The following is a 15,572-nucleotide window of genomic DNA, read 5'->3' as shown; positions in this document are numbered from 1 at the left end:
TAAATCATTATTATTTAATCAGTTTAACAATTTCCTAACCCTATCTACTAATTTAATAAATCAATACTCTGTTTCTTTGCCTCGATACTAAAAAAATTGGGATATTAATATTTCTAAATAAGGTACGAATATATTACTTTTAATACAATTAAATCTACATATAGAACAACATCAGAATAGAGTGTGACAAACGCAATAAATCATAATATAAATTATCTCTTTTAATTTTGAGAAGAATGAGTATGTTTTATATTTTATTATTTTATTTAAAATATATGAATACCAATATCAATTCCATAATACTTAACCACGAGAATTTAAAACTTGACACAAATCATTATATAGCTTCAAACAACCAATGCGGTCGCCCAAATAATAGGAACCAACATCTGAACAGGCAAATAGTGCCTCATATGCTTGCATTCAGATGTGACTCTCAAGTGCCTACACAGAGAAGACAGCACTATATAGTGGACTGGTCCGCGGTTTTGTTCCGTTATTCTACCGCTGGCTTCGCTTCTCCTTCGCGCCTTCTGTTCATACAGCTCTATTCTCCTTTGGACCGCGCGTCCCCCTCTGGGACGCGAAGTTACGACCATTTTCTGGATCGCGTGTATATGCGACCCACAATAGACTTCAAGGGGAGCATCGAATATAGCTGGACTGATCACGGTAAACTTTCTCCCCTCTCCGTCGCTCTTCTCGGCATCCTTTCTTCTTGACCGTTTCTAGAACTTAGCTCCCCAACGAACCTCCTCACGACAGCTCTTCCCCTTCGTCTCGAATATCCGATAATCGGAAGTTAACACAATATTGACTCTGCAGGCAAAGAACGCCACAGGCTACAGGAATAACTTTACTCCCATTCACGCGTTCTCTCTATTCAGCCAAAATGGGGCAGGGCGGCCGAAATCAGCAAACCAAGGGGTTTTGTCGTAAATACAGGATTATAGCCGTTAAATACTTAATCCAAGGATTTAATCAATCGCCAGGATTAACGCCGGCGGCACTTGAAATCGTTTGGCTGGATTTTCCTAAAATCCGGCCAAATCCTCTGAATCCGTCGACCAGAGAGGATTCAGGGATTGGTATAATCTTTTTTTTCTCTTTTATATATATATTTTTAAATTAAAAAAATTATAGTTTAATTAATTTTTAATTTAATTATAATTATTATTTTATACAAATTTTATATTTTAATTATCATTAATGTTATATTTTATTAATTAAATATGTTAATTGTTTTAATTTATAATTAATCTTATAATCAATAATCATTTATAATTAATTAATTTTAATTATTAACTTTATTTTATTTTAATTAATAATTGATTATTTTTAAATTAATAATTAATCAATTAATTATATATATGTTATCATAATCATTATATTAGGAATAATAGTTTATAATTTAATTTAATTATAATTAATTTTTTTAATTATAATTAATTATTTAAAAAAAAAAAGAAAGAAAGAAAGAGAGAGAGAAAGATGCCTGCCTGTCCTCTCACCTCGGTCCACGAGCCTCCTTCTTATCCACGAGCCACCGCCGGACTTCAAGTATAATTTCTAACCTCCCCCTCGCCCGTTCCGTCGACGTATTATAGCCGAGCGGACCTTGGAGAACCACTTATATGCTGCTCTTGTAATACTCGGTAGGAGGGAGCCCGGTGCGAAGCTCATACGACGAGGCTGGGTAAGCCCTATAACACGCTCTTTAGTAGCGGGTGGGGACGTCCTCGACCTCGACCTCGACACCGACATCGCCAGACAACCGCTACGCAAGAGGAATGATGTTCCAAAATCCCATTCTCGACGTTGCAGCGGACCGGGGACCACTATAGCAACACTGCTAGACCCTGTAGCACGATTGGTAGAAGAGAGCCCGGTGCGAAGCATACGGCGAGGTGGGGAGCCCTATTAACACGCTCTTGAAGCATGGTGGGAAGGAGCTACTGGTGTTCTTACGCGGTACTGCTGAAGCCCCATACACGCTCTGTGTAGCGTAACGACTGGGAATGAAAAATCACAGGTAACTTTCTCCCTTGCCCAAGCTTCCACGGCCAAATCCCCTAAATCCGTCGACCGAGAAGATTTTAGGGATTATAGGGATTTTAAATTATTGTTATTTTATATATAATTAATTAAAAATAATATTAGTTATAATTAATTTGATTTAATTATAATTAATCATGCTAATTTTAATTATTTTTAATTAATTATATTTAATTATAATTAATTAATTATATGTTAATTATTTTAATTATAATTAATTAATAATAATCATAATCATTTATAATAAATTAAGTTTAATTATAAATGATTATTTTTATTTTTAATTAATTATTGATTATTAATAATTAAATATAATTAATCAAATTAATTATAAATTAAATGTTTTTTATCATAATCAATTAATATTAGAAATAATTAGTTTAATTTAATTTAATTATAATTAATTTTTTAATTATAATTAGTTATTTAAAAAAAGAAAGAAAGAAAGAAAGAAGAGAGAGAAATGCCTGCTCCTCCTACCTCGGTCCACGAGCCTCCTCTCATCGATCCACGAGCCACCGCCGGACTTCAAGGTATAATTTCTAACTCCAATCCCGTTCTCGACGTTTGCAGCGGACCGGAGAACCACTTATATGCGCTCTTGTAGTACGGTAGGAGGGAGCCCGGTGCGAAGCATACGACGAGGCGGGTAAGCCCTATACACGCTCTTGTAGCGTGGTGAGGACGGTCCTCGACCTCGACCTCGACACCGACATCGCCGACGACACCGCTACGCAAAGGTATGATGTTCCAAAATCCCATTCTCGACGTTTGCAGCGGACCGGGGAACCACCTATACGCGCTCTTGTAGCACGATAGGAAGGAGCCCGGTGCGAAGCATACGGCGAGGTGGGTGAGCCCTATACACGCTCTTGAAGCATGGTGGGGAGAGCTACTGGTGTTCTGTACGGGTACTGCTGAAGGCCCCATACACGCTCTTGTAGCGTGGTGGGATGAAAATTACTACGGTCGCGGTGTCTCAGGACACCTACCATACACGCTCGAGTAGCGTGGTGGGAAGGCCCAGCTCCCCTATTTTCCCCCAAACGGGGGATATGCCGGGGTGCTGCCGAAATTTTCATTGAAATGTACAAAGAATTGAACAATTTGAAAACCTTCTTGGGCAACAATATAGAAGACCTGTACTCGAACCATAATACACAGAAATTGAACTGAATGAGCAGAGGACTTGTACGAAGAACAGAGGACTTGTGGACCTAAATCTGAACAAAATTCTAAATGATTTTTAAAGGTCAAAATCAAATGAAATAAAATCAGATTGGAATTAAATTCAAATCATTTGAATACAAGATTGCAATTGCAAAGATTCCAGAAGACTTTGAACAAGCACTTGAACTTGTTCTTGGAACTCGAACTGTGCAACATCAGATGACCCGAACATAGAACTCAAACTCGAGTGAACTCAGACTTGAACTCAATTTGAAGAATGACATGAATTAGACAATATCACTTGAACTTGTACTCTAAACTCAAGACAAATTCAAGTTTGACATGAACAATAAGGAGCCTGAACTTTCAAGGACAACAAGGGAGACTCAAGCATGAGTGGAACTTTGAATTCGGGTCCGATTGAATACATAAGACTGGGACTTTGGATGAACAAACCAATCAAAGTCTAAGTGTACAGTCGTCCAAGCTAACAACAAGTTGCAAGTGGGAAATGAAATCCTAATACTCACGAAAGAAGCATGCAGCGAACTCCTACGACAATCCCTATAAATGCCTGTTGATTGAGATGGCAATATTGAAGACCGGCAATCAAAGACCTGCCCCTAAAGCAAAAGCAATCGTCAACCCACCTGAGATTGGTGAAAGGGTGGGCATGATACAAGAACAATGGTTCTTCTACAAATACCTTCAGGAGGTCGTAGAAAATACAACGGGTCCCATAAATATGTACAAGTCACTTGTGGATAACAACAGTGTGTATTGTAAGTGCAATGAACCACTGTGGACACAAGTACGGATATCACCTATGATAACGGTGATTAGGATCTACAAGCATGTCGGGTACAAGAATAACCTGGTGTACGAAGAAAGACCGTCCCCTGTAAATAAGTACAATTAGCAAAATCACCCGAGACTGGTGAAAGGGTGGATATGATGCAGAAACAATGGGTCTTCTATAAACATTTTTAGGAGATCGTAGTAGATGCAGCGATCCCCTGCAAATGGATACTTGTGGATAACAACAGTGGATATATCGTAGGTACAACGAACCACTGTGAGCATAAGTATTGATATCACCTACGACATTGGTAGTCAAGATCTTCAAGCACGTTGGGTACAAAGACAGCTCGATATACGAAAAAGGACACCCCCTGACAGAAGGGAGGAAATGTTTGAACAAATTAGAACCAAACTTCCTGGTGTTCTAGAGTCTCTTCTCAATTCTATACTCGAGAAGAAAACAGTTCGGGTGCCGACAAACACCGAAAATAACAAGTCCATTACACCGAAGATCCTAAAAAGAGTTCTTTCCAGATCAGTGATCATTGACCCCAAAATTTAGAAATAACCTCCCCGGTGAATGAGAAAGGGGGAGTCAATACCAAGAAGCACGCCACCGGACCCGCAATATCCATGCAAGCGGGCAGAAGGCGTTTACAAAATGTTTCAAAGTACCCCTGCACATACACTATAGTTTGTATACACATAGGTACACAATGGGGTACGTCTAAATCAATATAAAAATCATCCGCATGGGCCCCGACGAGCGTATTATTGGTACACACATGACGCCTAGGGATGCTGCGCGGGTCGATAAGTGAATTCTAGTTCGAACCTGATCCTTCTATACGGATCAATAGGAGTCAACAGGGTTCGAACCATTAAACAAATACATGATTGTGGCGACCTGTGTATTTGTTTCAATACATTCATATTAGACCTTCAAGGCCTACAATTAAAAGAATTCACTAAGCAAAAGGCATGAAGCCTATGAAACTCGATTCTCCTTAGTGGATAAATAGGAGTAGACAGGGTTCGAACCATCGGATAAATATGCGGTCACGAAGTCGATCAGAATATTTATCTTATACATTCATATTCGGCCTTCAAGGCTTTCAACAAAAAAAAAAATTATGAACAAAGGCACAAAGCCTACGAGAAACCCGATCCTCAGTCAATAGCTTGTCTGAGTTGACAAGATTCAATCAACAAATGGAAATGACCCCAAACACTCCGATGATGGCCGTGTTGAACGCTAATCTCAACCGGAGGGGTTCACAAAATATTTTTAAATGTCATCCAAGCTCCACTCAAATATCCAAAATCCATTTTAAACTATTCAAAATGTCCTAAAATTTCTACAAAATCCAAAACTCCACAAAAAGCCCAAATTTCATATATTTAAAAATGAAATCAAACCATCAATCGCTTAAAGCAAAGCCCATCCACCCTCCGCAATAGTTTGCCGAGGTGGACAAATTCAAATATGACTTCAGCTCAAAAAGAGCCAACTGCCTGGTCGAAAATATCACTAGGATCCATTCTCAAATAGTCTCCTGCCAGTAAGGACGTGGTATGTGTCCTCTGACCGGCGGTTAGCCGCCAAATGGCACCGCAGGATAAACAGTTATGATGACTCGGGGCCCTCTGAACCGAGTGGTTTTGCCGCCAAATGGCACCACGAAATACCGGTTACGGCCAGCGCCAATACGTTCCTTAGTGACATCAAATCCTTGAGATATGAATCAATATGATATAATCGATAGGGCACAAAGCCCTTTGTAAGCTAAGGTGGATTCAAATTTGTCCCCTTAGACAAACATTCAACCCAGGTCTACAAGGTCCCCTTAGACGAAGCAACCCATGGCTGCCGACAAGGATCCTTCTGTCAGGTTGGGTCGACTACCTCCTCTGACTAAGTAGACCAAGGACCACGATGGCCCGGGACGACGGAACCATGGGATCTTGATTGGGCCCATCATACATTCCCCCACCATCCGCTTTAAGTGCAAGATGGTGCAATTTTTTTTATTTTAAATATCATATCTTCCAACCCAAAATCCAAAAACCCATCTCTTCAATTCCCCAAATCCAAACTTTTCAAATTCTTATGCCCATTGCTGCTACTATATGCCTGGTACTACGTATCTATGGATACAACGTATCTGATTGACGACTAGCCTTAATCGAAAGTTCTCTCTCGTTACCGGGAGGGGTAATTAACTATAGGGGCTTGCGCCTATAGGAAACCAGAACTCAGATCATAAAGTCCTCGCAAAATGAGGGTGAAATCTCTGGGTAGTGTCTTATCTACAAACCCATATGCCTTCCAAAATTTACCCCAGAACTTATCCGTTAAAACTCCCCTCGCCTAAGTAAATGCAATCAGTATGCGCGGCGGGGAGGCCGGGGCCAAATTTTCGGAGCCCACATACAATTGTAGCTTATAAGCAGTCTTGTGAAAGAACTAAAAGGAATTTAAACTTTACAACTCCCTACAACTTGCATATCAATTTCCGCTTCCAAAACTATTCTATTTGCTGATTCTACTTAAGGCACGCATGAATTATCCAACTGGAATTCTATCAAAGATCTTTAGGAATACTTTCCTGGATGATGCATGTAATTCTAATTAGTCTCAGAAAGAAAATAACAACAAAAAAAGGTAAATTTTTCTTGATGCAGAAAATCCATGTTTACAGAAAAAGAAAATTGTATGTAAGTCTAATAAACTAACCTTGGCCTGAATAAGAAAAGCTGATGATGCCATGTGAACTGCATATTCTACAAAGTTTTCATCTTTAATAAATATGAACGTGCCGCTTGTGTTCAACAGTTCATGTGCTTGTTTGGGATATAGCCATAATTGTGCTTCCTCTAAGCAAAATAATGCCACGGGCAATCTTCTGCTGTTACTGACTAAGCAGTGAGCTGCAATGGTCCCAGAACTATTAGGAAATGGCCAATATGGACATGAAGCATCCTTGTAAGCAGTGTACTCTCCACACCACCACATCTTCATTCAATAGGTGATAGGGATGATCAGTCACCATAATCAGTCCTATGGTTGAAAAGCCACAACTTGGCAGAGATGAATGCTTTTACAGTGCCTTAATCTCCCAAAGCTACAAAATCCATCAATCACATAATGGTTCTGTGACCAGAAGCTTAATTTTTTCTTCGAGAAACTCGAGAACATCTTCTCTTTTTTCCTTCAGCAACAATTGCCTTAATCTCCCAAATGTTGAGTCCGGGGGCCTGATGCCTTTCTCAACCATATCTTCCAAGAAGACACAAGCCTGGCCAACTTCCCCCTTCTCACACAAACCATTAATAAGAACTGAAAAGGTATGCATGCTCGGAACATGCTGCTTCAATCCCATGTACCTCCACACTTTCAAAGCGTTATTCAACATATCAGTCTCACAGAACATCTTTATCATCATAGTATATGTGTCTGAATCAGGTTCACAATACTTGATCATCCTACGAAAAACTCTATATGCCTCATCATTCTCTCCAGCACTTATCAAGCTGCTCAGAATTATATTGCAGGTCCTTGAATTCGGTGGAATGCCCTTCTCTCCCATCTCTTCTAAAACTCTTAAAGCATTCTTGAACCTATTCACCCGGCAAAAGGCTGAGATCAGAGCATTATACACAGCAACATCTGGCTTCACCCCATTCCTCTCCATCTCCAAGAAGGTATCCACAGCATCCTCGATACGTCGCTCTGCACCATAGGTGTGAACCAGCACGCTGTAGATAAAAGATGTTGGTGGACAGCCCCTGGACGGCATCTCCCGGACAAGATTTACGGCCTCCATGATTGAGCCAGTTTTGCAAAGAGCATCCACCATGATGCCATATGTAACTATATCGGCTTTGCAACCTGTCTCTGCCATTTCATCAAACACCTCCCACAACCTTGGCAAGTTGGGCGCCCGCCCCCATCCTTCAAGTAAAATGCTGTAAGTTTTGACATCAGGTTTGAAGTGGTGGCGCATTTGATTGAACACCTCATGGGCCTTCCTCACATTCTTAGATTTGCAGAAAGCGCCAAGCAAGCTATTGAAAGCAGCAAGATTTGGTACTAGGCCAAACCGCTCTATCACATTGAAGGTGTAGAGAGCCTCATCAACCTTTTGAGCTCTAGCATACTTGCGAATTATGATTGAGAATGTTTCAATATTGAGGACTTCCTCACGGCGCATGAGGCCAACAATATTCCAAACAAGCTGATATTGTCGAATCTTGGCGAGAGAACTAATAATGGAATGGTAGGCACGAACAGTGGTTGAATATCCTTGTTGCTTGCGAGTCCACTCAAAGAAGCGGTAGGCAAGCATGCCAGCATTCTCAAAACGGTGAAGGACCTCCTCAGCCATGTCCGGAGAAACCAAGATGCCACTATCATCTAGGGTTTGCTCCAGTGCCATCTTGGGGCAGGATAACATGATCCGACAAATCCGCTTCACGGGGTTGGAACTTTCTGGTAGGGTTTCACAGTCAGAGCTATAAGCTCTTGCAATTGACTTCCAACTACCATATAATCTGCAAGATAGGCAGGGCTTGATCATGCGTTAGCATTGTTTAAAAATACGATAAAACAATCACCAAGATCTTAACGGTTTCCATTTCATATGGCTCCAGGAAAGAAGTGCTTTTAAAACATGAACTAGTTTCGTTTAACAACAAATTTATTGAAACATTGAGGGTGCAAAATAGAGGACCAGGATGGCAATCAAGATGGAATTACTTCAAACAAAACACAAGCATTTTATGAAAACTTTTTACCTAGAATAAGTTTAAGATGGTCCAATTGAGGTACATAAAAATAATAGAAACATAAAAAGGGCTTAAGAAATAAAAGCAACAAAAATGCTTTTAAAACAAACGAAAAAGGCAGCTAAAACCAACCTGATAAAGATTGAAGCAGCCTTTCTAGCGCCCTTTTCTTTACCCATTACGTTTGGCAAGTACCTACAAACATAGGATAATCAATTTGGCTGCTTTCCTAAACCACAGATTCCAAGAAGTAAAATGCATTGAAAGCAAAACAAGTAAAAACATAGTTGCATTATTCCAAACAAAGTTGGCCTTTTGTCCTACTTACAGGTCTGACCTACTGAGAAACTTAAGAGGAAAAATACAATCCGGATGGATTCTTGCCTTTTTCTTGTTTTACAACAAATGGCCTAGAGCTCCAACTCTGAAGTCCATAATTACAAAATTATGACTTGATCCCCATTTTAGTTCATGTTTTTGAAAGTAAAATAACAAGATCACAATTTGATGATGCAATTTTCACAATCACCATCACCAGAAACTGCAAAATATGATATAATTAACAACCTACCATTTACTATTCCGATTGAAACAACGTCTCACTTTTTCATTCAAATTAACCGAAACAATAAATGAATAAATAAGCCAAAGGCTTGCTAATGGATAATAGTCACCATAATTAGGAATTCAACTCTTCTTACACTGTAATGTGGGGCTATTTTACAATATCATGTGAATCTTGACAATCTCCGCCACATATGAGAGCCCTTCACGCCAGCTCCATTTATTCTGAAACAAAGGTATTAAATACCATCAAGTGATGTGCACTAAATTCATCAAATAAAAGTCACCAATAGCCCACTAGTCACATGGAGCTTATGTGGGAGCCATGTGCTCTCTTGAATGCTCAACCGTGTAGGAAGCGAACAAGATCTATGGAGGTCATAAACCGAATGAACCATGAGATTATAGTCGAATAATCAGATCTTACCACTTCTTAGAAAAATGAAATAGAAGAGGCCAAAATTTAACCCAACATGCTACAGCATTAACACACAGACCTAAATGATGTGAAACAACCAACGGAATTGCAGGATCTTATTAAGAAATTTGTTTCCATAATGACATTATCACATTAATGATTCACTAAGTTAGGATTTCCGATTTTCGTAGTTATTAACTTGCTTCTAGCATGCGGTTACACATTAGATTAACAGAGAGATCCGAAATAATGACAAGAAAATAGTAAACAAATATGTGATTAACAATAATCCACTACTTAACAATTAGAACTTTCACCTTAGAGTTTCCCTCTCGATCGTTCTTTGGAAGTAGGTTTAGCGGAGGACAAAAGTAAGCAAGCCCAGTGATGCCACTGCAAGACAGAGGATGCTAGAGGTTTTGATCAACTGAGAGTTGGCCGGAGTTGGAGAGACCGGTGATCGTCCTACGATCTTCCACGATCCTGTAAGCTATTGCTCCTCAATGACGTCCGCCAAAGTAAAGAAAATGCGTTCCACGTATTCTTCGACGGTACCTTCGGACCCAAATCCGGGATCGAAGAACGGTGATTGAATGATGTCGACTTCCTCTTGAGAATCGTAAACGAATCCGTGATCAACTTCCGGATCCGTCATGCATTCTTGTCGAGAGATGGAGCGCCAATGTAGAGAAGAGGGAGAGGAGAGGTGGAAGTGGCGGTTTGGGAAGGAGAGGGGCTTGGCCGTGAGCTAGAGGAAGAGGGAGGAGGTGAGCCATGAGGGTGGTCGGGTTGGGGCTTCGGTGAGGATGATTAGGGGCGAGTGGAAGAGTCTTGAACACATACCTGCCAGTTGTTGTGAATTGAGGATATGAGTAACAATATTTTTGGAATGCTTAAAATTCAGTATGAAATAACAATCTACTTAAACATATTTAATACAATATTGAAAAATAGGAGTGTCAACAACATAGATGGAAACATGATAGTCATAATATAGAGTCATATAAGCCAAGCAACAAAGAAACAAAATCTACTAAAAGAGTTTTAATCAACATTATTTTGCATGCAGAATAAACTATAGCTCTATATTTTGTTTCAACAATTGACCTAATTACAATAATCGATTTCTTGGTTTTCGATATGAATAGATTTTTTTTTTCAAAATTGGTTACACGGATAAATTCCCCAATCTTCAACACATCCAACATAATTGACATAAAAAATGCTTCAATATGCATATACAGTAAATAACATCCCTTCCTGGAGAGTTTTTGATATGTTTGAAAATTAACTGAATTGGTCCTCAATGCTTCTTCTTTCGGCTTTCTGTTTGTTAACTAATTGACTTACTATTTTAGCAACAAATGAGATGTCTGGTCTAGTAAAAATCAAAAAGTTATCATCAAACATGGCCTGAAATCTCAACAAGAGTATCAACAGTCTAAAGAAGGCATGTTTCTTCAAGAAGCTTACTAACACATAACCTTTTGGGAAAGTAGCATTTTTTTTACAATAAACAAATTCAATTCCAAGAAAGTACTTGGGCCATTCTATATCTTCAATGACAAAGTAATTTTGCTTAAATTATTTTACCTCAAAGATGTTGTGGACCACTTTCACTAAATAAGATGTCGTTAACAAAATCTGTTAGTATGATGGATCTTACAAGAGCATGCTTAATGAAGATAGTAGTGCTATTGCGAAGAACAATCACATCCAATAATTTACAATGTTTTATCAAAGCACGTCTCTAGACTCTTTTTTGAGGCAGCCTTCCTGTGAAGAGAAATATATGGGAGATTGCTTCATATAAATAGCTTCATACAAGCCACCTTAATTACATCAATTTTTAGTATAGTCAACTTCAATTGATGGTCACAAACAAAAAGGTTTTAAATAAAATTTGGGTGCGCAATTGGGGAGAATGTATTAAAATAGTTGATCCCATGGACATGAGTAAACCATTTGAAAACTAAGCAAGCATTGAAAAATTCAATTGATCCATCAAGATTTATTTATATAACCTAAAAAGACCCTAAAATAATAACATTTTAGAATCCTCCAAAATGTAGCTTACAATTATAAGTTTCAAATCACAAAATCTTCAAAATAGTAGAAACCAAGCCTTCCTTATATGCCCAAGTCACTAGACATGGCTTCTGAATTCCAGCAATGGCCGCCAGTCCTATAAGGAAAAACCACAAAAGCCAGTAAGCAAAGCATGTAAAACATCAAAGCATATTGCATGCAAAAGATGGCCTTAGCTGTGTACAAGGGAAAAACTGCAATAGGCAATAAACAAAGCAAGTGAATTCCAACTTGCAGTTCAATCTATAGTAGGGATAGGCAACTCCGTGGCTGAAGGCAGCTGAACCAATGATAGAAAGAAGGCAAATACAACCTATAGGAAGGGAAGGTTGGAACGTAAATTGTTATCAATGTTGATTGAATTAAAATCATATGCAATAGTGAGCCAACTTACAAGGTGATCAAAATATTAGAAACACATCTCATCCTTGTGGGTACCAACATCATAGTTATGTTATATTAAAAAATAAATTAATGAAAAAACATAGAGACAACAAGAAACAATACCATTACATTGATTTATATTTTCAATTAATAAATACTTTCATATTTACATTACATCCTGGAAGAAAAAAAAACCACTTGGAAACAACTTATTTGAGTTAGGTACTTCTAAGTTCTATCTGATTGTTAGATTTAAAATGTTATATATTAATTGGAATAATTTAATGATTAGCATCCAAATATTGCATGCAGGAACTTTTATTGCTGACTGAAAAATGCTTGTGTATTCTTCACTAGGACTCGGATGAGATTAGTTCTAATAAATCATGTATGAAGAACAAAGAATACAAAGCACTTAAGTCGCCCACACTTTACGGAAATCATATTTGGTCCCTTAAGTTTGATAAGCATGCCTTGGCCCCCCATCGGTCACAGTCTTAGTATGTTTCTCCTAAATTAAACTGCTAGATTTCATTAAAATGGTAAAGTTCACCTTACGCATGGCTTAAACAACCCCTTAATAAAGTAAGGGTTGTTTTAATTGCGCACTACGACTTACTTGCACCTCATTCCTTTCACTTTGGATTGCACTGTGTACGCCCTTATCCTTCCCCATCATTCCTTTCACTTTGGATTGCACTGTGTACGCCCTTATCCTTCCCCAACTCCAAATAGGTCCAATTTAGTACAAGTTAAATACTCATATGATAAATTATGAATGGATTTGTAATCTGAAAGATCCATAAATCAGTTTGCAAAATATCAATTTGATAGAATGGTAAGGGTTTCAAATGACGCTATGAAACAATGGTATCAAAATGTGATTTAAGAAATAAAAATAGTGAGAAAAATAGGGGACCATACCTTCTGTGAAAAATGACGAGCTAAAGTGTAACTTTCTAAGCATGAAGGACCAATTTGTCACTTTTACTCAGGTTAGAGTGCCAAATTGGGATTGTCTATTTTCGAGACTTCAGACTTACATTTTTGGACAACTATTGTTAGAGGAAAAAGAATGATTGAGCAAAGGAAAATGTCAGCTCATTTATTTCTAAATTTCTTATTTTTATTCTCAATTTAGCATAAATTTAGTTGTCTACTTCTACTGCTTTCAACATCAGAAACAATAAGGATATTTGGAATTTTTTTTTGGGAAGTATATCTGGAAAAATAACTAAGAAAAATGCTAAAATGCAGCTTTCTTAGAACAATAGTTTAGTTAAATGTCATTTGGGATCACCTTTATTTATTTATTTATTTTTTACTTTATTAACATTTTGACATGAACTAAAATAGATTATCTTTAAAAAAATCCATATTTTTACTTTTATTGAATATCAAATAAATTGATTTATACTGTAATGGTAGCGTTCAACAGCAGCCCCATAGAAGTACTTGGCAAGACAATAATGATGATGGTGGTCTCCAACGGTGGTGATGCCTGATCGATTTTGATAGTAGATTTTAAAAACACTCAAAACACCTCAAAGCTGTTCCTTAAAAGCTATTTTAAGTGTTTTTAAAAATAACTTGATTAAAAACTTTAAAAAAAAAAAAAGTTAAAGAAACAGACTAGACAAACGTATTCTTGAAAAACAAAAAGAGAAATCCCAAACAAATCCCCTAGCTTCCCAAAAGATTACTTTTTATGGATCTTAACTTTCTTGCCTAATTAACTAATGAACTAATTAGTTGATTTTGATATATTTATTACCATTGTGATAGTTTACAATAATTGTATGAAGTTACAATAATATTCATGGTAGTCATTCAATCAAATCATATACGTAACATAAAATTATTTTACTAAATAGCCACAACTTTTACAACACTAAAAAAGTTAAAACAACGATCTTAATATGATTTTATCAACAATCATTTGTTTTACTCAATAACAAAAATAGCATAGCATCCATTTGTTACGCCGGCCCAGGAGGGGCCGGCTGGACCGGTCCAACCCGGACCGGTCCACTGTTACTCCAGGCAGAGAAAACAGACGGGGCGGAAAACGTGAGGTCCACATAGGCAGCTTGGGGGGGAGATTAGGAGGGAAATTTTGAATGAGAAGGCTGTTTTAGGAAGTTTATTATTGTCCTTTATGATTAATTTTGTATAATTAGGAGTTTGGGGGGGAATTTGAATCTTATCTTGAATTTGAGTTTTCTCTTTGAGATCTAAGTTTTGTTTTGGGCTCTTGGCTTCGCCGGAGACTTTGGAGAGTACGTTCTTCCTCTCGAATTGAAGAACAAATTGTATCTTTGCTATTTTCATTGTCTACTAGTAAAATACAAGCGTTTTCTCCTCATCTCCTGCAGTTTTTCTCTATTTTTCTACTGTTTTTGGCTGATTTCCTGCTGTGGACAGCAACTCGCTTTGAGATTTGTTGCTAAAGTGATTAGGGAATACTTGAAATCAAGTATTTCCTATCACCATTATACAACAAAAGAAAATAATAATGCCAAAAAGAATAAACATACAAGTATTACTAGTAATTACTATCATAACTCCATTTATTTTTGCACACTTAACACACACGTCTACCAAATAATTTAGGGGTTGTTTGACTACAAGTACGAATTAACTTACCAAATCCTATAAATCAAGTTTTATAAATGCTATCTAGGTTAAATCATCAAAAACTGTTCCACATACAAGATGTTAAATCCAAAAATTCAAGTAAATTGTTTAGCTATTTGTTTTAGGATTTAAGGACTTATACGAATGGAATATTTGAGACTTATTAACTTTTAATTAATTTAATTAAACATCCCAACTAATAATTGATTAGTAATTTACTACGACAATTAAATAATGACTTAAATTTAGACAAATTAAATTAATAATAAAAATAATATCAATTAACCTAAAATAAGAAATTTTTAGTTAACTGCACAAAAAAAATTGCTTTTTAATTACTTGATCAAAGGAAATAGGTAAAGAGGAAAATGCTGGTTGAATCTTTATCAGAGTGAATCGACATAAGCTGTTCGGCTGAAGCTCTTTAAATGTTTCATTAGTTTTAATAGACACTTACAAATCAGCAAGGAAATTAAGATGTGTAGCAGAAACATAAGGAAATAAGGAACGCATACATTTAGAAACAGAAGACCGGCGACTGCGAGATCTTCTCAAACTCCACTAGGGTTTTTGCGAGGTAACGCCACACTATGTGAAGGTTGGAGACGGCTTCGGGTCGCGAAGATTCTAATGGCCGTTGGAACGTAAATTCTCCGATCCAACGGTC

General features: G+C 37.5%; 1 protein-coding gene across 7 annotated transcripts in view; it reads right to left on the bottom strand.

The window, feature by feature from the left end:
* The window catches only part of LOC110098577 (pentatricopeptide repeat-containing protein At1g77360, mitochondrial), an 18,926-nt gene extending 3,354 nt beyond the window's left edge, over positions 1-15,572 (bottom strand). For 2 of the 7 annotated variants that reach the window (XM_020825431.2, XM_020825432.2), the window contains exons 1-6: positions 15,421-15,571; positions 11,874-11,981; positions 10,114-10,639; positions 9,516-9,603; positions 8,947-9,009; positions 6,764-8,580 (exon numbers count right to left, since the gene is read on the bottom strand). In XM_020825431.2, the coding sequence (XP_020681090.1) occupies positions 7,164-8,580; positions 8,947-8,993 (1,464 nt within the window). In that variant the 5' untranslated portion in view covers positions 8,994-9,009; positions 9,516-9,603; positions 10,114-10,639; positions 11,874-11,981; positions 15,421-15,571 and the 3' untranslated portion in view covers positions 6,764-7,163. Of the gene's footprint in view, positions 1-6,763; positions 8,581-8,946; positions 9,010-9,515; positions 9,604-9,676; positions 9,748-10,098; positions 10,640-11,873; positions 11,982-15,420 lie in introns of those variants that run through there. The other 5 variants (XM_028698052.1, XM_028698056.1, XM_028698054.1 and 2 more) reach the window with 5 other exon arrangements.

The sequence above is a fragment of the Dendrobium catenatum genome, unplaced genomic scaffold, assembly GCF_001605985.2.
Source record: "Dendrobium catenatum unplaced genomic scaffold, ASM160598v2 fragScaff_scaffold_1038, whole genome shotgun sequence".
Classification (NCBI taxonomy): domain Eukaryota; kingdom Viridiplantae; phylum Streptophyta; class Magnoliopsida; order Asparagales; family Orchidaceae; genus Dendrobium; species Dendrobium catenatum.
This window is presented reverse-complemented; position numbering and strand designations above follow the sequence as displayed.